General features: G+C 63.9%; 3 protein-coding genes across 4 annotated transcripts; all 3 read right to left on the bottom strand.

Annotated features, from left to right (window-relative positions):
* Window positions 1-4,169: 4,169 nt before the first annotated feature.
* On the bottom strand, window positions 4,170-6,776 carry LIF (LIF interleukin 6 family cytokine). The gene is made up of 3 exons (XM_051634024.1): window positions 6,758-6,776; window positions 4,889-5,067; window positions 4,170-4,738 (listed from the first exon to the last, which is right to left on the bottom strand). The coding sequence occupies exons 1-3, from the start codon at window positions 6,774-6,776 to the stop codon at window positions 4,301-4,303; spliced, it is 636 nt and encodes a 211-aa protein (XP_051489984.1). The 3' UTR covers window positions 4,170-4,300.
* Window positions 6,777-12,116: 5,340 nt separating this feature from the next.
* On the bottom strand, window positions 12,117-13,596 carry OSM (oncostatin M). The gene is made up of 3 exons (XM_051634276.1): window positions 13,560-13,596; window positions 12,727-12,854; window positions 12,117-12,590 (listed from the first exon to the last, which is right to left on the bottom strand). The coding sequence occupies exons 1-3, from the start codon at window positions 13,594-13,596 to the stop codon at window positions 12,117-12,119; spliced, it is 639 nt and encodes a 212-aa protein (XP_051490236.1).
* Window positions 13,597-16,445: 2,849 nt separating this feature from the next.
* CASTOR1 (cytosolic arginine sensor for mTORC1 subunit 1) lies at window positions 16,446-21,886 on the bottom strand. 2 transcript variants are annotated; one of them, XM_051634011.1, is made up of 9 exons: window positions 21,751-21,886; window positions 21,553-21,623; window positions 19,038-19,231; window positions 18,809-18,941; window positions 18,456-18,579; window positions 17,730-17,843; window positions 17,534-17,616; window positions 17,321-17,415; window positions 16,446-17,222 (listed from the first exon to the last, which is right to left on the bottom strand). In XM_051634011.1, exons 1-9 carry the CDS (start codon window positions 21,861-21,863, stop codon window positions 17,157-17,159), a joined length of 993 nt encoding a protein of 330 aa, XP_051489971.1. In that variant the 5' UTR covers window positions 21,864-21,886; the 3' UTR covers window positions 16,446-17,156. The 2 variants fall into 2 exon arrangements, with proteins under 2 accessions (XP_051489971.1, XP_051489972.1); XM_051634012.1 differs by having other exon boundaries at window positions 17,325-17,415.
* Window positions 21,887-22,059: the final 173 nt, after the last annotated feature.

Genomic DNA, 22,059 nt, shown 5'->3' with positions numbered 1-22,059 from the left:
GTGAGGTTCCCGCGCCACCGAGCTCTGATGTGGCCTGGGACCCACTGGAGCATCTGCTATTGCAGCAACAGTGCCCGGGGACAAACGCGTTTCAGATGGACTCAGCTCTTCTCTCCGTGCTCAGGCTGGTCTCCAGCCCCGGACAGTGAGGAAGGGCTACTGGTCTCTGGACACCGTGCTGGCTTTAAACTGGCAGAGGGGAGACTGAGGTTGGACATGAGGAGGAAATTCTTTGCTGTGAGGGTGGTGAGACCCTGGCCCAGGTTGCCCAGGGAAGCTGTGGCTGCCCCATCTCTGGCAGTGTTGAAGGGCAGGTTGCATGGGGCTTGGAGCAACCTGGGCTGGTGGGAGGTGTCCCTTGCCTGGGTGTCCCCTGCAGGAGGTTGGGACTGGATGATCTTTAAGGTCCTTTCTCACCCAAACAAGCCTGGGATGCTGAGATTCTAAGTTCCCTTCCTCGGGGACCCATTGGGACCTGGCTCGGTATTAGGGGCCCGACGGGGTGATCATTAAGGGCCAAACATGTCTCCCGTGTAGGACCTCCTGGCTGGGGAAGGGACTCTGCCCTGGGCACCAGCAGGTGTGACCCCAGCCCAGGTGCACACAGGGGCAGGTGGGATGCTCCAACTGGGACCTTTCCGGGAACAGCCCCAGTGGGGATGCCCGACCCCCGGGACGCAGCGCAGGGCACCAACCACCCACCCCGGGGCGGGAGGCAGAGCCGTGGGTGCCCCCACGCCGCACCTGCAGCCCGGGACGGCAAGTCCGGTCTGGCGGTGGCCCCGGGGCAGCGGCGGGCCCGTCGGGCCGGGCTGCGCGGCGTCACTCGGCACATGATCCGCGCCGCGGGGCCAAGGGCTGAGGTCAGCCCGGCACACCCAGGCAGCCGCTCTGACTTCACCGCGGGCTCCTCACGTACCGCGCTCCCCGCAGGAGCCCCGGCCCGCGGGGCCCGAGCTCGGGCCGCTCCGCTGTCGGGGCGCGGGCATCGCCCCCATCGCGGCTCCCTCCAGCACCCCCTGCTCCCCCGGCTGCCGCCCCCGCCAAAATCCTTTTCCCCGGCCGCGGGGGGGGGGGGGACGGGACAGGTCCGCGGGGTCCAGCCGCCCGCCCGCCCCCCCGGGGAGCCGCAGCCCCGGGTTCCCCCCCGGTGGCTGCGGAGCTGGGTGGGATCGGCTGCTGGCTGAGGTCATGGAGAGCCTTGGCCATCTCCCCGGGGGCTGGGATGTGCACCAAGCGTCGGGAGATGCCTCCCAGGCTCCCAGGAGCCGGGTTGATGGCACCGGCCTCCAGCCCCAACCCTGAAACCCCAGGGGAGGCCAAGGATGGGGTTTGGGGAACTGTGGGGACTCGTCCACACTTCGGCAGGAGCCGCCTTCCCAGGGAAGGAAGAGTTAATCCCCCGCCCGCCGCTAATGAGCCTTAACTGGGAATGACCCGACACGGGGGAGAAGTGAACCCATTGTCCTCGCCTGTATTTGACTGTCTTCCAGGGAGACTCATGAAACGCAGAGCCCGGGTGTGAGTTCCCAATTTATGTCAGGAGGCTCTGATTTATTCTATTTATTTATTTTTGCCATCTGGTTGAGGAGGGACGTTGAACGCAAGCGTGAGAAATCCAGATGTGCACAGCTCCTCGCTGCTGTGCTCCCCATGCTGGACCTCATCCCCAGCCCAGCTCCCAGCCCTGCTGAGCTCAACCCCAGCCCCCAGCCACTGCCACCCCTCCAGCCCCCAGGAGCAGGTTGGTGGCACCCCCAGGCACCTGCTGCATCCCTGCTGGGGACAAGGGGTGGATATTTACATGCAAACAGGCCCAGCCTGGATGTCCAGCCCTGGGTGTCCAGCATACAGGATGTTGGCCAGATGATGGCCCAGTAGCAATAGCCATGGGGACAGCTGGGTGTCCCCAGCTGCAGGGACACGGTGACCTTGGCATGCTCTGCAGAACCTGGCCCTGTTGCATGATGCCTGTCCCAAAGAGATGGTGCTGTCCCCTCTGAGGCTGCCACTGTGCCCTGCCCCATCCCTGTGTTTTGGAGGGGTTTGCATGGGGTTGAGGACATCTTATCTCATGGTGCTGGCTGGAAACGGGCCCCACAAATGGCCTGTGACCCTGGGCACCATCCAGGGCAGTGCTGCAGGGGGCACCCGGGGTTCTTTCCCTGGTGGCAGGATGGGATGATGAGGACCATGCCTGGGGACCCACCGCAGCATCCAGGGATGTCCCCGGGTGTCTCTGCTGCAGCGGGGGGAGCCAGCACTGGTTTGGGGCTCACCCCTCACCATGAGGAGACAGCTTGAGCTGCTCACCCTGCTGTCACAGCACGAGGCTGCTGGTGACATGAGGCTGCCTATGATGGTGCCATTTTGGGGGCAAACCAATGCCATGAAACCTCCTATAGGAGCCGGGGGACCTAACAGGGCAGCGCGACCTGATGGGTCAGAGAAAGAAAAGGTTTTGGGGGGGGACAATCGGACTTTTGCGATGATTTTTTGATTGGGGCTCCTCCGAGACACAAGAGATGATCACACAGGATCTTAGCTCATCCGCTTGCTGTCTCATGCCTGGGAGGTTTGGCTGGAGGCCCGAGGGCTCTGGAGGAGGAGGAAAATTTCATCATACTGCTCCAACGTCTCCTGTATAATCAGCCTCTTGTTAACCGATACAGCCCCATCCGAGACGCTCAGGAGGACCAGGGTGCTGGAGGAGCCTTAGGTGGTCTTGGCCCTGGTGAAGCTTTGCTGAGCCTCTCCCAGCACTGCCTGGGAAGCGGCTGGGATTTTATCTGTCCCCACCCCCGACACACTCTCTCACCTCCCTCTGCCTCTTCCCAGCCAGCTTTGGCATTTCCCGGGCTCCTCAGGCACTGCCAGCCTTGCCAGAGTGCAGCTCCCTGCAGCACAGTGCTCCCTGCACCATGATGGTCCCCACACTGTGACACTCCCCACACCACGATGCTCCCCACACCGTGATGGTCCCCGCAACCTCCCATTAACTTTTAAGCAGCTGGAGAGTGTCAAATTAAACATCCCCCCAGAGAAAATACCTTCCCAATCGGCCATCCTGTCAGAGATGGGAAGGGAAGGAGGGAGGGGATGGTGACCCCCCAGCCCCAGCAATGCTTGAGGGGTTTTTGGAGCATCTCTGAGGGTGTTCTTGGGGGGGAAGCCCAAGTGTTTGAGGGTGAGAGCAAAGGGAACCCAGCAGAGAGGCGTCGAATACTGTCCATTTCTGTCAGTTTATTTTAAAAAAGGGGGGAAATAAGTATAAAAAAATAAATATTTAAATAAAATCCTCTCTATATATATTACCAGAAATCTTATTATTAATTATTATTAATAACATTACTAAAAGTCAGGTCAGAGCACTCAGTGCACGCTGGGCTTTCCACAGAGGCAATAAATAACCCTCGGTGCCCGCTCTGGTGCCAGGAGCGAGCCAGCGTCTCCTGCCACCAGCCTGGGGCCTGGCCCTGCGTCCCCATGTCCCAGTGTCCCCATGTCCCCGTGTCCCCACGTCCCCGTGTCCCCACAGCCCCCGTGCTCAGCAGTGTGAAGCTGAAAGTTCAGCCCTTGGCCGCTAGTGCATTCAGAGCCCTTCCGATGGGAAAAGCACTTTCCCAAGCGGGAGGGAGGGTCTCTGCGAGCCCCGCCGTGCCCGCGCGGGGGGACAGTGCTCCCTGGTGGGGTGGCCCATGCCTCTGTCCCCAGCGGGTGGCCTTGTCCGAGGCGGTGGGACCCAGCCCCAGCCGCTGTGGCCACCCCAGTACCCTCAGTTCAGCTCCTTGTGGGGTAACCCAGCCCCAAATCGTGCAGGGGGGGGAGCCTGTCCCTGTGTCCCCAATGTCTGTGTGTCACCATCCCACGTCCCCTGCCAGCTGCAGCCTCCCAGCAGCTTTCATCTCCATTCTTTTTCGCGAGGCTTTCGGCTGATGCTGGAGCACATCCACCAAGTTCATCTCCATGGTGGAGGAGACTGGCCGTGGGAGACAGAGCCTGGCCCTGCCACCAGCTCCACGCAGCACCCACAGCTCCCTGCACCCAGGGGAGCACAGAGACAGCTGAGGCACATCCCGGGAGCTGCCTGTGCCCTGGCATCACCTCAGGGATGCACCACCTCGTCCTGCTGGATGCTGGCCCCGGGTCTGCTCCACCCAGGACACACCAGGCTGCAAGGTTCGGTGCCAATAAATTACCAGAGGGCAGATGGAGCCAGCACAAGGTCCAAGGTAATAAATAGGAAGATCAGGAGGCAGCAGCGGGGCAACGGGGCAGGCAGAGGAGCCAGGGCAGGTGCTCACAACGGGCTGAGATGAGGTAGGAGGATATGGGCGGCCTGGGCGATGACCTGCACATACTTCCTGAGCACCTGGCAGCCCTGCTGCTTCTTCTTGAAGGTCTTTTTGCCCTTTGAGCTCTCCCCATAGCTGACATCCACCTGGAAGATGTTGTAGTTCTTGCAGAGGAGGCAGGTGAGGTTGGAAATGAGGCCCCGGGTGGTCTTGGTGGTGTTGTGGAGCCTGTCAAGGAGCTCCTTGGCTGTGGGGTTGAGCCCCTCCTGGTCCTCTGTGATGTTCCCCAGCGAGGCGTTGAGGAAGGCAAAGAGCTTGTACATGGCCACCATGACCTCCTTCCTCTCGCTTGTCCGGTTGACGCGGAAGGCAGGGAAGAAGACGCCAGCGGGGCTGCAGAGCTTGTCGCTGTCGCTGCTGAAGGGCTCTCCCTGGCACTTCAGCTGTGGGGAGATGTGAGCGTCACCCCCGTGTCCCCCCACCACGCTCCCCACCCTCCCTCCCTCCCTCCCAGCCACCTCCTGCTGCCACCCCTGCCCCTTCACGCCCTAGGTGCACCCGCGGCTCCCCCGTCCATCCCCGACCCCACTCACGTAGAGGCTGAAGAGGTCCTGGGCGGTGGCGTTGAGCAGCGCGACCTGCCTGCGGGTCTGCTCCTGCACGTTGGAGCGGCACAGCCCGTGCCCGGGGCAGCCGGGGCCGCCCACCAGCAGCGCCCTCCCGGCCACCGGCCGCCGCTGCAGCAGGAGCAGGGCCACGAAGGGCACCACACCTGCGTGGGGACATAGAGGGGATGTCATGGAGGGGGGGGGGTGGGGAGCGACTCACCGGGGAGGCTGGTGAGCATCGCCCGCTGATGCCACCAGCACCCTAAAAAGGGGGTATCCAGCCAGCTTGGGGACCCACACAGCCTGGGTGGGGGTCCAGCTTGGCCAGCAGCCCCCAGACCCCCAGCGTTGCCGTGCCGAGGCCGTGTCCTGCCGTCTGGCTCACCTGCCCCCCAGCAGGGGCTCCCCGGCCTCCCATCCCCGCGGGGCTCCCTGCTGCATTCCCACATTTCGCAACCGGCCCCGGTGACGACCTGTGGGCTTCAATCAAATATGCAAAACTCTTTTTTTCCCCTCCGTTATCCTCGGCCGGGCGCTGCAGGAGCCAGGCCCCACCCCAGCTCCGGCTGACTCAGCGGGGGCACCCGCAAGGAAACCTGCCTCCGGCATCCCCCTGCTCCTGCCTGCTCCCACCCTCCTGCCTGCCTCAGTTTCCCTGTCTGCTCAGTGGGCGCATCCCGGAGGAACCCCGGGGAGAGATGCTGCAGCTGCCAGAGCCACCGGCCAGGAAATCCCTGGACATGGAACAACTGGACCCTTAAGCCGCCAACAGCCGGGTCGCCCCGTCCTCCTCCTTCTCCAGCTCCCCCATCACAGGGGAGCCCCCTCAAACCAGCATCCCTGCTCAGGGAGGCCGAGCCAGCTCCGGAGCCCTGCCGCGGTGCCCTGCAGCCTGGGGACGGGGTGCTGTGGAGGGGTCCCCGCTGCCGGTGCCCCTGGCAGGGTGGGGGGCCCGTGCCACGCTGCCAGCGATGTCCTCGGGCCGTGACAAGCGCTGAAGCTGCCCACACTTGTCAACGCCTCCGACGTGCCGGGTAATCCGAGCCTCCCTTCATTTCCCCTGCCCGGGTGGGAAAGGACTTACCTGTTGCGATCCCTGACCCGCCGCTGCTCCCCTCCCCGGGTGCTCCCATGGCCCTGCCCCCCAACCCGCCCCCTCCCCGACACCCCGCACGCCACATCCCCCCCATTTCACAGCTGGGCTCAGCACGCACATGTGCCCGGCGCTGGGTGAGTTGGGGGGTCCTGGGTGGGCGCTGCCCCACGGGGACCCCCCAGCTCTGCCTCTGGGGTGCCAGCCGCTCCCTCCAACCCCCCCCCCTTGCCCTTGGCAGCCTCCCCATCCCTCCGCTGCTCCCGGCGAGAGACCCAGGAGTGAAAACAGGAGGAGGGGGGGGCGAAAGTATTAATAAAAAGTCCAAAAAAAAAAAAAATCAATTCCCCCCTCCCTCGCTTGTTGGTTTGTTTCTTTTTTTTGTTGGTTGTTGTTTTGGTTAGGGTTTTGTTGGTTTTTTTTTTTCCCCCTTTTGGAAGCATTTCCAGTTATATAAGTGTCCAGATGTTGGCTGCATCGCGCCAGCGCCGCTTCGCTCCCCGCTGCCAATTCCCAGAGATGCTCATCCCGGGGGAACGCGGCGCAGCGGGAACCTTCGCTCCAGCAGCGAACCGGGACCCGCCTGTGCCCGAGCATCACCGGGAAAAGGAGGGGGGGGGGGGGGGGGGGGGAGGGAGGGAGGAGGAAAAGGGGGGGGAGAGCGGAAAAGGAGGAGGGGGGGGGGAAAGGGAAGGCGAAGGGAAAATAAGTTCCCCAAAGTTGGTTTTTTTATTATTAGTTGGGTTTGGTTTTTTTTTTACCTGCCGGCACGAACTTCATTGTGAGCTGCGTCCCGGGAGCCACTTAATAGAGATTGGTGTTGGCAGAGGAAGTTTTCAGAAATTCATGTTCATACTGGGGGACTTCTCGGGGTTTATATACCGGTCCGGCAGCCAGCCTGTGTTGTAAGAAAGGGGAGGAGGGGGGGGACGTGGGGGGAGCAGCACCACTATCGTTAATTCTATTGAAACTGGAAATAAGGAAGTCGAGGGCTCTGGAAATCATGAATGATTCTTAGAAATAAACTTCTGATAAAGTTGATGTCACCGGGATTGTGGCTTTGGTGTGTGTGTGTGCGGGGGGGGGGGTGTTTTTTGTTGGTTTTGGGTCGGTTTTTATTCACCCGCGGGGTCGAGAAGGTGCTGGGGAAGTGGGTGGGAAAGTTGGGGGGGGGAAGGGGGGGGGGGGGAAGATGAATTAAAGCCACCCACCCCCCAAAGGGAAAGGAACGGCAGCACGTGGGGTCTGGGGGCGTCGCGGGGGGCGGTGGCGTCGAGGCTCGACGGCGAGAGCTGCACCGTGACTCACGATGCCACAAGCACTTTCACCCCCGGGTCCCCCCTTCCCCGGGCCGGGGCTTCCCCACAGGCCGCCGGGACCGGCAGTCGAATGAGAATGGAGGGAGAAAAAAAAAAAAATAATTAATATGGGGCTGTTCTCTTTTTTTGGGGAGGATTTGGAAGGGGGCAGTGGCGGGGGCTGGGACAGATGCGGTGGTATCGGTGTCCCCCGGCCCTCCGGTAGCTTGTCCCTTTGGGTCAAAAAATACCGAAGGGTGGGTTTTCTCTGCGAAAAAAAGACAAACCCACCCAGGGGGAGAGGCTGGACCGGCCTCCCCCCCGGCGTTAACCCTTCCTCCGGCGGGGCTGTGCCCTGCCCGGCACAGGAGGGTACCCGGCCCCTGGGCAAGGGACTCAGCTCAGGATGGGGACAAGGACCCTCACGAGGGGCTCAAGCCCTCGGGTGGGTGGGTGGTGGGCTGGTCCCGTGCCAGCGGGATGCTGCGGGGCTGTACACTCCCCCCTTTGGGTGAAAAACAGGTTAAAAGGAGTTTTTTTGTTTTTCTTGTGGAGATTTCTCCCCCCCGCCCCCCCCCCCCAGGGGCACGGCCCGAGCTGGGGCTTTGAATCAGGTTTAGCAAGTTTGTGCCCTGGTTGTGCTGCAGCCTGAACCCGCCGGGGTGACACTCGGGGGACGGTGATGCAAGAGCCACCACCACCCCATAGCAGGGGGTGACAAGTTGAGGGGGGACGCGAGGACCCCGATGCTGGGGGAGTTTGGTCAGGTAGCCACTGACTGCCTCAGTTTCCCCGTGGTGACCCTGGCGACCTGGCTGGTCTCCCAGCTTGGGTGCCACCAGTGATGCCCTAGCAGCCCATTTCAGCCCAGTCTGGCCTTACTGGGATGCCAGGCAGGGCTGGGGAACCAAGGGATGAGAAAAGCCGGGGGGGGGGGGGGTTTGCCCTTGTTTACTGGGGTGCAGTGAGCAGAACATCATGTACCAGGAGGTATCGGATGGCATTAATTAGCTAAGAAATTAACATTTCTTAATTAAGGGCATGTCCTCGAGTGGATCACACGCAGGGATTGCCAGGGGTTTGCTCTTTGCTGCCTTTTCCCTGCATTTCCCAGCCTAGGACCAGGTGGTGTCTTTAGCCGGGCAAGGTCTGAAGGTTCATTTATAATGTTTTCGGGGGGGTGGGGCTTGAAATGGGGGTTCCCTTCTGCAGAGGAGGATGCTCCAGCAGGAAAACCCCGAATCCTGGTTCTGGCAGGCTGGAGGGGGGAAGTTGCCCAGTGATGCCCAGGAAAATGCCCTTCCTCAAATGTCTGGGGAGTAGGAACGTCCCCGCACTGATCCTGCGTGGGTGGCCCGTGGGGACAATGCAGGAGCCTGGCGAGGTGGTGATATGGGGCGCGGGGGGGTGTCCAAGGAGGGACCTCGAGGGGGCGGGTGTGGGAGCTGGTGGGGTGCCCTGGAGTGTCCCCGGTTTGGGGACTCCGGGAGTGGAGCTGGGGACAAGTTGGGGCAGGAAGGACACAGCTGCCTGCGGTCCCTGCTGTCCCCACCGCCAGCCAAGCCAGGCTGTCCCAGAACTACCGCTGCCTGCTGCTCTGCTCCCCGCACAGCTGCCCCCAGCCCCCGTCCCATCCCATCCCCTCCCATCCCAATCCCCGTCCCGATCCCAGTCCCCTCCTGCCCCATCCCTGTCCCCGTGCTGCCCCCTGCTGCCCCAGCCTAGAACTAGCCACTCCCCAGCCCATAATTGCCCCCCCATTCCCATCAGAACTGCCCCGTACCCACCCAAAACTGCCCCATACCCACCCAGAACCGCCCCCATCCCCATCCCAGACCTGTCCTCTCCCTGTCCCAGAACTGACCCCTCCTGCCCCATCCCATAATTGGCACCTCCACCTCCTCCCCATCCCAGAACTGCCTCATCCACATCCCATAATTGCCCCCTGTCCCGCCCTCCCACCCCCAACCCCTCTGAGGTCCCCTCTGGGTCCCCTTCCCATGCTGTCCCCCTGTAGGGACACAAACACACCCCCCCCTGTCCAGACCTGTGTCCCTCACCGCAGCCCCCGGGGGTCCCACAGGTTGAGAGGCTGGGGGGGCTGTGCCAGGGGGGGGCTGAGGAAGGGATGAGCAAGGCGGGGGTGCCCCCATGTCCCATCCTCGGGGGGAGTCCAGGGGGTGGATACAGTGAGGACTGAATTCCCTTTTGACTCATGATGTTCCCCTGCCTAGAGCTGCTGCCCCCCCCCTCCTCCCCCAAGTCCCTGTGGATCCCCCCGGTGTCACATCCCCCTTCCCCTCCGGTGTCACCCCCGGGCAGGCACCCCACTGCTCCCCATCCCAGCCGGGCTGTCGCAGGGCAAGCAGGACTTTGGGGGACCGTGACCAAGTGACATCCCCCCCCCGCCCTGGGGTGGCTTTTCCCAGGGCTGGGCAGTGGGTCCCCTGGGTGGCCCTGCAGGCAGGGACCCAGCCATGGGATGACACTCAGCCAGGGTGCAGCCCCTGTTTGGGGGTGCCCCCCCCACCCCTCCAGACTGGTCCCGGGGTGTCACATACCTGTGCCCTCCCCTCTGCAGCCCATGCACGGAGCAGGGGGGGTGGCAGCTGGTGAGTGGTGGCACGGTCACGGTGACGGTCACCCGCGGCACAGCAAGCCGGCCCAGGCTGCTTCATGGTGACATTGTCCCCATCCTGGGTGTCCCCACCTGGCAGCGGGTGCCAGCACCGTCTCGCTGGCGATGGTCCCCAGGACTGAGTCAGGTGGCAGTGCCAGCAGCAGTGCCGGGTGGCCCGGCGGGCACGGGCACAGGGCAGGGAACGAGTGACTCCGCGGGGACACATGACCCGGTCTTAGGATTTTTGACTCAGCGGGAGCGGTGGCAGCGGGGTGGCCCGGTCCCCACGGTGGCCCTGGCAGGGACATGTCACCCTGCTCGGCTGCGGCCGTGGCCCAGCACCTGCTGGTGGCTGTGCCAGGTCGCTGGGCACACGCGGGTGTGTGACACGTGGTGCCGTGTGGGGTTGTGCCACCGTGGCAGTGCCAGGCCATGCCGTGGGGTGCCACGTCTTGCCAGGCCGCCTGCCATGTGCCACACCGTGCCACGTGCCATGCGATGCTGTGCCACGTTGTGCCAGGTGCCATGCCATGCTGTGCCATACCAGGCCAGGTCCCTTCCCACCCCATGCCACCATGCCGTGCTATGCCACGTGTCCTGGGGAGCACGATGGCACAGCCTGGCCACGGCCATTCAGACACACGCTCTGCCCACAGACACCTGGACACAGGGACATCAGGATATCTGGACACAGGAACACCTGGACACTGGGACATCTGGACATGGGGACACCCAGACACAGGGACACCCAGACACAGGGGCACCACCAGGTTACAAGGACACCAGGACACTCAGACACAGGGACACCGCCAGGACACCCCGACACAGGGACACCCCCAGGACACTCAGACACAGGGACACCCCCAGGACACAATGACACAAGGACACCCAGACACAGGGACACCCCCAGGACACCCAGACACATGGACACAACTGCTCAGCGGCCCACAGGCCGAGGTCACCACTTTATTTTCTTGTGTCACTGCCCACAAGTGGGGGTGCCAGGAGCCCTGCTGGGCACAGCCCTTCTCACAGTACCAAAAAAATACCAAGAGTCATAAATAAAACCTCGTTACAGTCACAGCTGAACATGATACAAAAAAAAGTTACCATAAAAATAGATCTTTATATATTAAAAACCCATCCTTAAATATTTCTTCCCACTTCAGGGATGTATTAAATTAAACTCAAGATTCAATAAATACAAAACCCAGACAAATATTAATGTATAAATTAGTGGGGAGGGGGGTGGGTGCCACCACCCACTGTCACAGTGTGGTGGCTGGGGCTGAGCCCCTGCCCAGCGCAGCTGGAGTTGCAGTGTCCCCAGGGGCTGGGGGACATGAGGGTACAGGGACACTGAAAGCAGAGGGAAAAGCATGGGGCCCCTGGGGACATGGGGGGGGCTGAGAGCAGGGGCCACCCAGAGCGTGGGGTCACCAAGGGTGAGCAGAGGGACACTGCAGAGGGACAAGCACAGGGACATGAAGAACACGGGGACACTGAGAGCACAGGGATGAAGACAGGGACACTGAGCTTGTAGAGACACCAAGAACATGCGGACACTGGGAATGCAGGAACACCTGAGCTCACAGGGACACTGAGCTCAAGGAGACACCAAGCTCATGGGGACACTGAGCTGCCAGGGACACCGAGCTGCCAGGGACACTGAGCTTGCAGGCTTGTGGTCCCAGACACTCTCTGGAGCAGCCAACCCAGGGCAGGGAGGCAGGGGTGACAGCGGTGGCAGCGCAGCGGGTGCTGGGGGAGCTTAGTCAGGCTGGGTCACCCGACCCATTGAATCACTGGAAAATCTGGCAGGGCTCAGGGACATGGGGATGGCTCCATCCTGCAGCGCTGGGGGACACCTGGGCGTGTGGCTCCTGTGGCACCAGGGCTGCTGAAACGTGGGGCAGGATATGGGGGAGCTGCCAGGGCTGTCCTTCAGCCAACCAGTGGCATGGGGACAGCTTGGTCCCCGTGGCAAGCCAAAGGGATGGGACCTGCTTCCAGCACGCTTGTGTCCTCACCCGTGCGAGCTTAGAAGGTCTCTGTGGTGTGTCCCAGCTGGCCAGAGCATCTCCATCCTGGAGACGGGATGGAGATGAGGGAGACGACGGAGATGAGATGAAGGTGATGATGGAGGTGGAGATGACGATGGAGGTGGAGATGAAGATGGAGCTAGGGAAAGCCCTGGTGATGCTAGGAGCGCCTGGGCAGCCGTGAGCCCCGGCGCCCTCGTTGCCTGTCCCGGCGCGCTCGGCGGTTCTTGCCCTCCAGCTGGGAGCTGAGCTTGGCCATCAAGCGGGAGAAGCTCCAGAGGATCTGGCACCCCTCCAGCTTCTTCTGGAAGACCTTGGCGGGTGCTGCGGGGCTGGGCGGGGGCTGGCGGCCGGGGCGGGGGCTGGGGGTTGGGTAGAGCACATCCAGGTTGTTGAGGAGCCCCCGCACCTTCAGGTGGGTGCTGGCCAAGCGGCGCAGGATTTCGGCGCCGGGGGGGTTGAGGTCGCGCTGGTGCCGGGTGATGTCCTGCAGCGCCTGGGCCATGCGGACCATGGTCCCCCGCAGCCCCCGCAGCTCCTGCAGCCCCCTGGGCACTGTCTCTGGTCCCCGCAGCCACTCAGGCGGGTGGTTGTTGCGGCACAAATGATTGATGGCCAAGCCCTGGTTCTTCTCCTGTGTGTGTGTGTGTGTGTGTGGAGGGAGAGGTCAGAGAACGGGGGTGCCAGCAGCATGGGAACCCCCAGCCCAGCCCCGTGTCTCCCCATGGAGGGGACAGGAGCCACCCCATGCCCTGGGGAAGGGGACTTACATAGAAGGTGAAGAGCTCCTGGGCGTCTTCAGCCATGTGCCTCACCAGTGCCTGGATCTGCTGCAGGGTGGGGGGCCGCCCCCCTTGGCCTGGCACTGCCCAGAGGATGAGGAGCCCTTTGGTGACAGCTGGCGAGGAAAAGGAGAGGGTGAGCAGGAGGGGTGACAGCAGCAGTGGTAAGAGCTTGGTCCCGTGTGCCCATCACCCTGGCATCAAGCCCGGAGGTGAGACTGGCCATGTGTCAGGCACACATGCCCCCCTCCCCACTGAAGCCCCTGGTCCTGCCGTGGGGACCATCCAGCCCCTCTGCCAAAAGCCTGCTGGGGACCTGGCAGGGGGGAGGAGGATGAGGATGGCATCAAGCAGCCCAGCCGTGGTGGTTGCCCCAGCACCTCCCCCTGCCAGCACCAGCCTCCGCAGAGGAGGGGACAGCAGGGACAGTCCTGGACCCAGCCCCTTGGCCGCTGTCACCCACAGCAGGGCAGCCTTGGGCGCAGCATCCAGGCCTGGAGCGGTGCGGGACCCACGCCAGCAAGCTGACCCTGACCCTCCACCCTCAGCCCCCAGAGCGACCCCTCCTGCATCTTCAGGAGCCCACCCAGGTGCTCCCCATCCCACCGCAGAGTGCGGGAGGGAACGTCCCCACCCCCCACCAACACCCCTTGGGAGGTGACACGGCCGCGGCAAAAGCGGGGACAGCCCCGGTGACACCATCCCCGGGGGCACCGCCTTGACCCCCCCCGCTGCCCCCGTGCAGCTCCCCCCGGGCTCGAGAGGAACCAGAGAGTGGCTGGGGGGGGGGATGGGAGGGGAGACCCTGAGGGGACACCTACCTACCAGCACCCCCGGGAGCCGCCCGTCGTGCCGCATGGCCGGGACCGGCTGCTCTCGGCGCGCGAGCCACTTCCTTACTGCCGGGGCGATGGGGAAGCTGGGCTTTTAAAGGGCACCCATGTGCCACCACGGGGGGCACCCGCGCCCCAAACCGGCCTGCCAGCGCTGGCCCAGGGCACGGGGGAGAGGGCCCGACCGGGCTGGTGGGAGGAAATGATGCTGGGGGAGCTGGGGGTTGGCCCGCGGGGATGTTCGTTGGTTAAGTTCCTCGAGGGAGTCGCAGCAGGTCCACCGAGGAAGCGTGGTGTCCTACAGAGCATCCTGGTGGATCTGGCAGGTCTGGCCCAGGGAGCATCCCTGGATCTGGTTCTACCACCGGGCTTCCCGGGAAAGGGCCACTTCAAGTCCCAGCAGTTGTGCCGCTCGGTACCCGAGTGGCTGGTTGAACCCAAAACAGGCTCAGCTGCCCTGAAATCCAAATGCAGAGCCAGTGGCAGGCACAGGGGTGGTGGCCACGTGGGGACACCCATGTCCCAGCCCAGGGGGTTTCACAGCCCAAGTCCAGCCGTGGGAGCTGAAGATCCAGCCTGGGAAGGAGGAAGGTGGCAGCCTGGGAAGTACAGAGCATCCTCCTGGCCACAGCACGGGGAGAGATGATGCTCTGTTCATCTGTCTGTCCATTCACAGCTGCCCAACCCCCCGGGTGACACCTTTGGGTGCTGGCCAAGGGGGGGACACACGGCTCAGCCCCTCTGCCTGCAGAACCCACGGGTGCCCCCAGGGAGGAAACGCAACCGCCCGGTGCCGGGACCTGCGTGGGGCCCCGGGGTTGCCCAAGGGTGGCTGTGGGACCAAGGGTGGCGGAAGTTGGGTGTGGGCAGGGGTGCAACACCCCCGGGGGAGAACCTCACCACAGAGTCTGGGGCAGCCTTGGCACTGCCAGAGGGACCTGGGCCAGGCCCCTTCCCCAGCCCACAGCTCCCCTTTCCCAGCCGTTGGAGCCCAGCACCGACAGGGGCTGTTTTGTTTTTTTCCACCCGAGTTTTATCGTTTGAAACCAGTTCAATCATCTTTTTCTTTGAGCAGCGTCACCAGCCCGTTGGGTTTTGGTGACCACCAGGAAGTGCCAGCAGGAGCAGAGGGGGCCAATTCCCACATTCAGAAGGTTCGGGGTGGGGGGGGAACGAGGGGACAGCCCAGAAACAACGTCTCCCCGGGGCGGAAGAGCGCGGCTGTGACTCACTGCCAGAAGAAGAAATCAAACTTTTTCCCAAAACCTCCCCCCCCAGCTGCTCCACCACCTGCAGGACTCCCTGTGGTGGGAAGGGGGCCAATCTTGCCACCTTCACCAGCTCCTGCCTCCTTCTTCTCTTCCCCCTCGGGGTGTCTCCAGCAGAGGTGACACTGGGCTGGAGCCAGGGCAGCCGAGCAGGGGTGAAGGAGCCAGGAGAATCTCCTTCTTGCTCCACACCTACTTGAGGTAGTTTGTCCATCTGTCTGTCTAGGATATGTCTACCTGTCCATCCATCCACCTGTCTATCTGTCCATCATCCATACAATGAATCACAGAGGAAGGGACCTCAAAAGATTGGTCCACCCCCCCTGCCAGAGCAGGGTCACAGGAACGTGTCCAGACAGGTCTGGAAAGTCTCCAGAGAAGGAGACTCCACAACCTCTCTGGGCAGCCTGTCCCAGGGCTCTGTCACCCTCACAGAAAAGAAGTTCTTCCTCATGTTTACATGGAACCTCTTATGCTCCAGTTTGCACCTGTTGCCCCTTGTCCTATCACTGGACATCACTGAGAAGTGATGAACCAACTGTCCATCCATCCACTCATCCATCTCACTCCCTGTCTGTGTGTCCACCCACTCATCCATCCACCTGTCCATCCACCCATCTCGTCATCCACTTGTCCATCTATCCCACCCATCTGTCTATTTGTCTGTTCATCCATCCACCCATCCATCCATCCACCCACCCATCCATCCATCCATCCATCCATCCATCCATCCATCCATCCATCCATCCATCCATCCATCCACCCATCCATCCATCCATCCCCCCATGAGCCCTCCAGCAGGTGCGATGCCACAGCAGGACCACGGGGCACCTGGGCTGGTTGAACAGCACCCCCTCAGCCTCCCCGTGGCCACAGGTGGCCCTGTCCCCTCACACACAGCATCAGGGTCACCTCGCAGGGCTCCGCAGGGTCCCTGCTGGGCCAGGCAGGGAGGAGGCCACCGTGGTGGCAGAGAACTGTGCAACATCCAGCGGGGACAAAAATAGCGCCGCTGACCGCACGGAGCGGCTGCAGTTGCTTCATCTCTTGGGCGCACGTCACCAGTGTCCCATGACTGGGGACAAGAGAGAGAGACAGGAAGGAGAGTGCCCAGGGAGGTGGCAGGAACCCGATGGCAGGAGCTGACAAGGGGTGGGGGGCAAGGCCCAGCCCTGGTCCTGCTCCTGCTCAGTGCCTGGGGGAGCAGGGCCAGGGTAGGACTGAGCCACACTTGTCCCCTGGACCTGCCAAGCCCCCCACCCCCGTGGGAAAGACCCCGCAGAGGTTCCCCCCCCGTGCCACGTCTCACAGTTGACCAGGTGTGGCCACCTTTGTGCCTCAGTTTCCCCCACAGTGGGGGCGGGAATGGAGGGAGGAGACCTGTGCCTCAGTTTCCCCAGGGCCAGAGATATGCTGGGGGCTGCAGCCTTTGTCCCTTTTTCCACCCAAAATCCATAGCAGGTCAGCTGGCCCCATCCTGGTCACTTCACAGGGGGGGACACAGGGAGTGCTATGTCCCCTGTCACATCCAGTGCCACCACCCCAGGGACAGGCTCTGGGGCCACCCACTCCCCCCACCCCCCCAGGGCCATGGTCTGCGTGGAAATAAAAATAATTGAACTTTTATTGACTTATTAGAAACTATGTGAAAATACAGCTTGGGAGGAGTTGGGGGGGCACCCTTGCCCCCCCATGCTACACAACAGCCCAGGAGGGGGACATGGGGCCACCCCAGGAGGGACACAGGGCTGGGGCTGAACCCCAGCCCCCTCATCTCTGCCATGGAGGTTGTTGGGGTGCTGGCAGGAACCCCAGCCCTAGGGATGCTTTCAGCCCCCCCCATGGGGCCAGTTCAGAGGTGCCACAGAGCACCACGGCCACCTCCCCACCCAGGGGAACCACCCGTGGGGGGACACACAGGGCGTGGGGACACCCCTGCCAGCCCTGGGCTGTCACCCCCCACAATGTGATGGCACGTCACCATGTTCAGGCTTGTCCCTCCCCTTGTCATCGTTGTGTGTCCCCCCCCCCAGCAGGTCCCCAGGGACACATGCTCTCTTCCTGGGTCCCCAGCTTGGGGACAGAGGGTGGCAGGATAGGGGTGGCAGGGTGAGAACTGACCCCCCTCTCACCACCACAAGGCCACCAGGTCCTTGAAGCCACCATGTCCCCAGCAGGCAGGGAGCTCTGCCCTGCACCAGGAAGGGGGACAACTTCAAATTTAAAAAAATTGACACGTGTGGCAGTTGGGTGGGGGGTCGGGGGGGAGCCCAGGGTGCCACCTCACTGTGCCCCCCAGCCTGGGGACAGCTGGTCACTATCTGCTGCTCTCCTGGCGTTGCTGCAGCAGCTGGATGACCTCGGCGATGCCATCCTCGGGGACCTGGCGGGGAGGGGACAAAGGGGTGTCAGTCTCAAGGGGCGTGGGTGTGACACCCTGAGGGCGGTGCGGGGGGGGAGTTGGGGACAGGGGGGGCTCACCAAGGCGTGATCGAAGTTGAAGGTGCTGATGTAATAGGCCGAGATGTCAGCGGCCGCCAGCGGCTCCGCGATCTGCGCCACGATGCCACACTCGTCTGGGGGGAGGCAAAAGGGGACAACCCCCTCACCCAACAGGGGATGAGCGAGGGGCCCCTACCTCGGGGAAGGAGGGGGGGTGGCACAAGGGAGGGGTGTGGGGGGGGTGACACTCACCAAAGCCCAGGGGCTGCCCCCCGATCCGCACCATCCGCCACAGCTCCCCCGTCGAGCTGGTCAGCAGGAGATCACTGGGGAAGCTGAGAGGTTTGGGGGGGGGGGGTGAAGTGAGTGTGACACCCCCCCCCCCAGCCCGGGTCCCCCAACCTTGGGGACAGGCAGACAGGTGGACAGATGGACAGACAGCACCTACCGCTTCTGGGTTTCGGCGTCCATCACGATGGAGATGTAGCCCTCGATGAGGGAGAAGGCGAAGAAGGTGATGGAGTCCAGGTCCTGGCTGCAGGCACCAGCCTCCCTGGGGGGGCTGCAGGGGGGGCAGAGCAGCAAGGGGAGGGGTCACAACCCCCAACACGGGGAAGATAAGGGCTGGGTGGTGGTACCGTGTTGGGACGTGGCGGGGGGGGAGGACAGGGGGTGCTACCCCTGGGGTCTGCAGCTCCCAGGGTGGGGGGCAGAAGATGCCAGGCACACTCAGAACAGGGTGACACTGGGTTGGGGGCATTCCTGAAGCACCACGGTGCCTCTGGAGCGGGACAGTCCCACCAGAAGGGACATCACCCTGGTCTCCTGGGTCTCTCCAGCCAGGGGCACTCTGGCACCCCAGTGCTGCTCCCACCCTGCCACCCCCCTCTCCTGTTCTGCTACCCCCTCCTGGGCTTTTCTGCAATGCAGGGGGGGTCACCTTGAAGTCCCCTGGGTCACCTGAGGGCTCCTCCCACGGTGGCAGCAGGACCCCCAAGCACCCTGGTGGGAGCAGCCCCCACCCCCCAGCACGCTCGGGTGGGCAAAACCAGTTTGCAAAACACACTTGGAGCTTGAGAAGCCACTGGGAGCAAGGGAGGGTGGACACATGTCACCGTGGTTCAGGTGGCACCAGGCAAGGGGCCACCACCGTGTCCCTGTCCCCAGGACCCACCTGTGGGAGTAGAAGAGGACATCGATGAGCATGGTGGCGATGGCGGGCAGCGTGTCAGGGGCCACGGTCAGGACGCAGAAGCGGGTCTGGGGGCTCTGCACGGGGTGCAGCGTGGGGCTGGCGGCTGGCGGGGGGGGGCAGCCACCCGTCAGGCAGGGGGACAGCTTGGGGACAGTCCCGCAGTGCCACCCTGTGGCCAGCGCCGCCAGAGCCCAGCATCCCCGAGGGGCGTCCCCGCGCGTCCCCCCGGGGATGCGGGCACCAAGGTGGGAGACGGGAGCATCTCGGTGGGAGATGCGGATGGCCCTGGGGACAGGGTGGCCCTGGGGGGTGTGGGACTGGGTGTCACTCACCCGGCTTGGGCTTCAGGAAGCCGTTGCTCACGTCGTCGCAGGTGACAGGGACACACTCCCCGCTCTCCTCCTTGTAGATGTCGAACTCCCCGGCCAGCGTGTGGATCACCACCGGCAGGTCCCGCTCCCGCACCTGCCCGGGGGAAGCGGGGGGGGCACCATCAGGCCCTGCCACCCCCAGCCCCGCCGGCAGGGACAGCAGGAACCAGGTGTCCCCGTCATTGCTCACCAGGATGAAGTCGGTCTGGTAGGTGGAGAGCATCAGCACGGAGACGTGGTGCTCGGCCAGCGGCGCAATCACCGACCTGGCGATCTTGGTGACACCGGTGGCCTGGGAGCCAGAGGCTGCCCGGCCGTTGGAGACGACGCTGAGCACCAGCCAGGTCGAATCTGCCACCTGCATGAACTCGGAGGGCGGCAGCTCTGCCGGGGGGAAGGGGAAACTGAGGCACGGGGCTCCCTGGGGCTCAGCACAGCCCAAGGGCGCCCGAAGGGCTCCTGCTGGCTCGGGTGCCACATGTCACACTGTCCCTCCGGAGATGAGCTGGCCCAGCGCTGGCGTGGGGCTGCAGATGCTTTTTTGGGGCCCTAACCAGCCCCATCCACAAGTGGAACAAGCCTGACAGGTCTCAGCTGCTCCAGGAGCTGAGACAGCTTCAAGTTGGCTGCAGGGACACGAGGTGGGGAGGTGAGGCCACAACTGCCCCCAAGCCTGGGACATCTCTGCTCCCCACACCAGCACCCTGGGCTGGGGGCAAGGGGGTGTCAGGATGTGCCACATCCCAAAACTGGCCCCATCAGGGACTCGGGGCTTATCCTCTGCCCCCTGGAGCCCCTAGTCCAGCACTGGGGATGCTCAGGGCAGGGGGACATGGGACACTGGAAGGGACAAAGGCCACCCTGTCATCCTGGGGGTGCTGGCACCTCATGCCAGCCTGGCAGGGAGGGCCCAGCCCAGCTGGGCAGGGGCCAGGGCAGCCTCCCAAAAAGCAGCTTTTTTTGGCAGGGAGTGTGCTGGCTGGTGGGATGGGGGGGACAGTGGGGGACAGGGTCTGTGCTCAGGTCCCCTGCCACCACACCCACCCTCCTGCCCAGGAGAGGGGCCAAGGCTGCCAGGGCACCCCAGGGCTCCTCCAGGCATCCCCCCTTCCCACCCTGCAGCACTCCCTGGAAGGGACAAGGGTAGGGGGGCAGCCAGGGGGGCTCCACACAGCTCCCCCCACCCCACCAAGGTGGGGGGCAGCACCCATGGGAGACAGCCCAGGACAAGCACCCGTGGGGACCCCGCTGAGAAGCCAAACTCATCGCACCAGGGGAGGCCACCCCAAGGGAGGGGTCCAGCACCCATGGCAGGGGGGTCCCCAAGGCGGGAGGGGCTCCACACCCCGAGTGGGCCCCGGGGCAGGGCGGGAGCGAGGCCGGATCCAGGGCCCTGGCGGGTGTTCCCAGCGCCGGTTCCTGCGCAGGAAGCGCCAGAACAGCCTCGGCTCCAGCCCAGGACCCAGCGGGGCCCGGGGGGGGGACACACACGGGGACCCAGCCCAGCGCTCCACGCTTAATGGCTTTTCAACACCACCCTGGGCGAGGCTGTGAGGGCGCTGGGGTGACCCTGCTGTCCCTGTGTCACCCACCCCAGGGTTTCATCTGGACCCCCAAGGGAGGAATGGGGGGTGCAGCTCCCCCTGGCCAGGGTCCCCTCCCCAGCCCCACAGCAGGGAGGGCACTGGCAGCCCCCCCAGCCTCCGGGGGGCACTCAGGGCGCAGTGGGGCTGCCGCCTCGCAAGGGCCATTGTTCAGCACTTCCCGCCCTCCCCTCGGGATTGGGGAATATTTGTCCATAGGCCTGGAAATAAAACAATATCTGGGGAACAGCTCGGGGGGGGGGGGGGGGGTGTCAGAGATTGGCCCCATGGCCCCTTCCCCAGGCAAAGAGGGGGGTGGGAGCTGGAGCTGGCCATCAAACGTCCGGGGCTGGACTGACCCTTGCTCCTTGGGGCATGTCCAAGGGGATAAGCTGCAGCTGGCTCCAGCAGCCTCGGCAGGAAGGTCTGGGCGTGGGAAGGCAGGTCAGGATCCGGCCCATCTGGCACAGCCTACTGGGCCAGTACCCCCAGCAGCACCAGCGTGGGTCACCAGTGGGGGGATGTCACTGAACCAACACCTCTCCAGGAGAAGAAGAGGCCTGGAAGGGCTCAAATACCCCCAGAACACCCCAAAGGCTGGTCCCCGGTGCCAGGATGGACACAGGACCACCACCAGCCCCTGTGGGTGCAGGATCAGCCGCCCCGGGCTCCACCAGCCAGGGCAGGGGGGTGAAGGTAACAGAGAACACAATGGTGGGGGTCCAGCAGCAGCCCCCCACACAGGCTGTGGGCCCAGGGTGCTGCCCACAAACATGCCAGCAGGTACCTGTCCCCTGCCCAGAGCAGCTGGGCTTTGGGCTGGCACTGGACTCACCACAGCCTGTCCCCAGCAGTGTCACAGCCCGGTGCCACAGGCTGGCAGAGACACCGCTCTGCCCTGGGAGAGGGTTGTTGGGGTGAAGGCAGCCTGGGCCGGGCAAGCTGGGACATCCTCAGCACAAGCTGGGAGCCCTGGGGATGGGCACAGCCAAAGGAGCCCGGCGACAAGCCAGGACACGCTGCCTGCAGCCCAAGCGTGGCGAGCTGGGCTGAGAACGTGCACAACTCATGCCTGTGGTGCCAGCCCACCCCAGGAGCAGCCTGGAAGCCACCACATGGTACCTTTGAAGCCTTCCTCGTCCAGCATGATGGTGTAGTCCTCGGGGGTCTCTGTCAGGCTGAAGAACTTGCACCTGAAGAAGAAAGCGGTGCTGCCCACCCCCAGCACCGCCACCTCCTGGGGCCGGGCAGCGGGAAGGGAGCGGGGGGGAGGCTGGAGAGGAGGAGGAGGAGGCGGAGGAAGGAGAGGAAGGCCGGTACCTGCAGCGCTGGGGCAGGAAGAGCAGCTTGAGCAGCGGGTGGGTGTAAAGCCAGAGCCCGCGGCGGGCCAGGCTCAGCACCCGCACCCGGTGCTCCAGGATGTGCAGGTCCATGGCGGCCGAGCCGCACCGGGGCCCCCGCCACCCCCGCCCGATATAAGCACGGCCCCGGGACCGCCCCGGACCGCGGGAGGGGCAACCGGTCGCTCCTCCCCAGCCCCGGGCGGGGCGCTCGGTTCCCCGCACCGGAGTCCCGGGGTCACCGGACCCGATTTGGGGCCCCGAGGAGCCTGGACCGGACCCGGAGCCC

This window comes from Apus apus, chromosome 16 (genome assembly GCF_020740795.1).
Source record: "Apus apus isolate bApuApu2 chromosome 16, bApuApu2.pri.cur, whole genome shotgun sequence".
Lineage (NCBI taxonomy): Eukaryota > Metazoa > Chordata > Aves > Apodiformes > Apodidae > Apus > Apus apus.
Note: the sequence above shows the minus strand (reverse complement) of the source record. Positions and strands in the feature narration are given on the sequence as shown.

Excerpts from the sequence above, each read along its gene's own strand:
- LIF (XM_051634024.1), bottom strand. Across the intron at positions 4,739-4,888 it reads AGGACCTCTTCAGCCTCTAC|CTGAAGTGCCAGGGAGAGCC; the intron begins GTGAGTGGGGTC and ends ATCTCCCCACAG.
- OSM (XM_051634276.1), bottom strand. The coding sequence starts at position 13,596 with ATGCGGCACGACGGGCGGCTCCCGGGGGTGCTGGTAG. Across the intron at positions 12,855-13,559 it reads GCTCCCGGGGGTGCTGGTAG|CTGTCACCAAAGGGCTCCTC; the intron begins GTAGGTGTCCCC and ends TTTCCTCGCCAG. Across the intron at positions 12,591-12,726 it reads AGGAGCTCTTCACCTTCTAT|GAGAAGAACCAGGGCTTGGC; the intron begins GTAAGTCCCCTT and ends ACACACACACAG.
- CASTOR1 (XM_051634012.1), bottom strand. The coding sequence starts at position 21,863 with ATGGACCTGCACATCCTGGAGCACCGGGTGCGGGTGCTGAGCCTGGCC. Across the intron at positions 21,624-21,750 it reads TTCCTGCCCCAGCGCTGCAG|GTGCAAGTTCTTCAGCCTGA; the intron begins GTACCGGCCTTC and ends TTTCTTCTTCAG. Across the intron at positions 18,580-18,808 it reads CTTCCTGAAGCCCAAGCCGG|CCGCCAGCCCCACGCTGCAC; the intron begins GTGAGTGACACC and ends CCCCCCCGCCAG.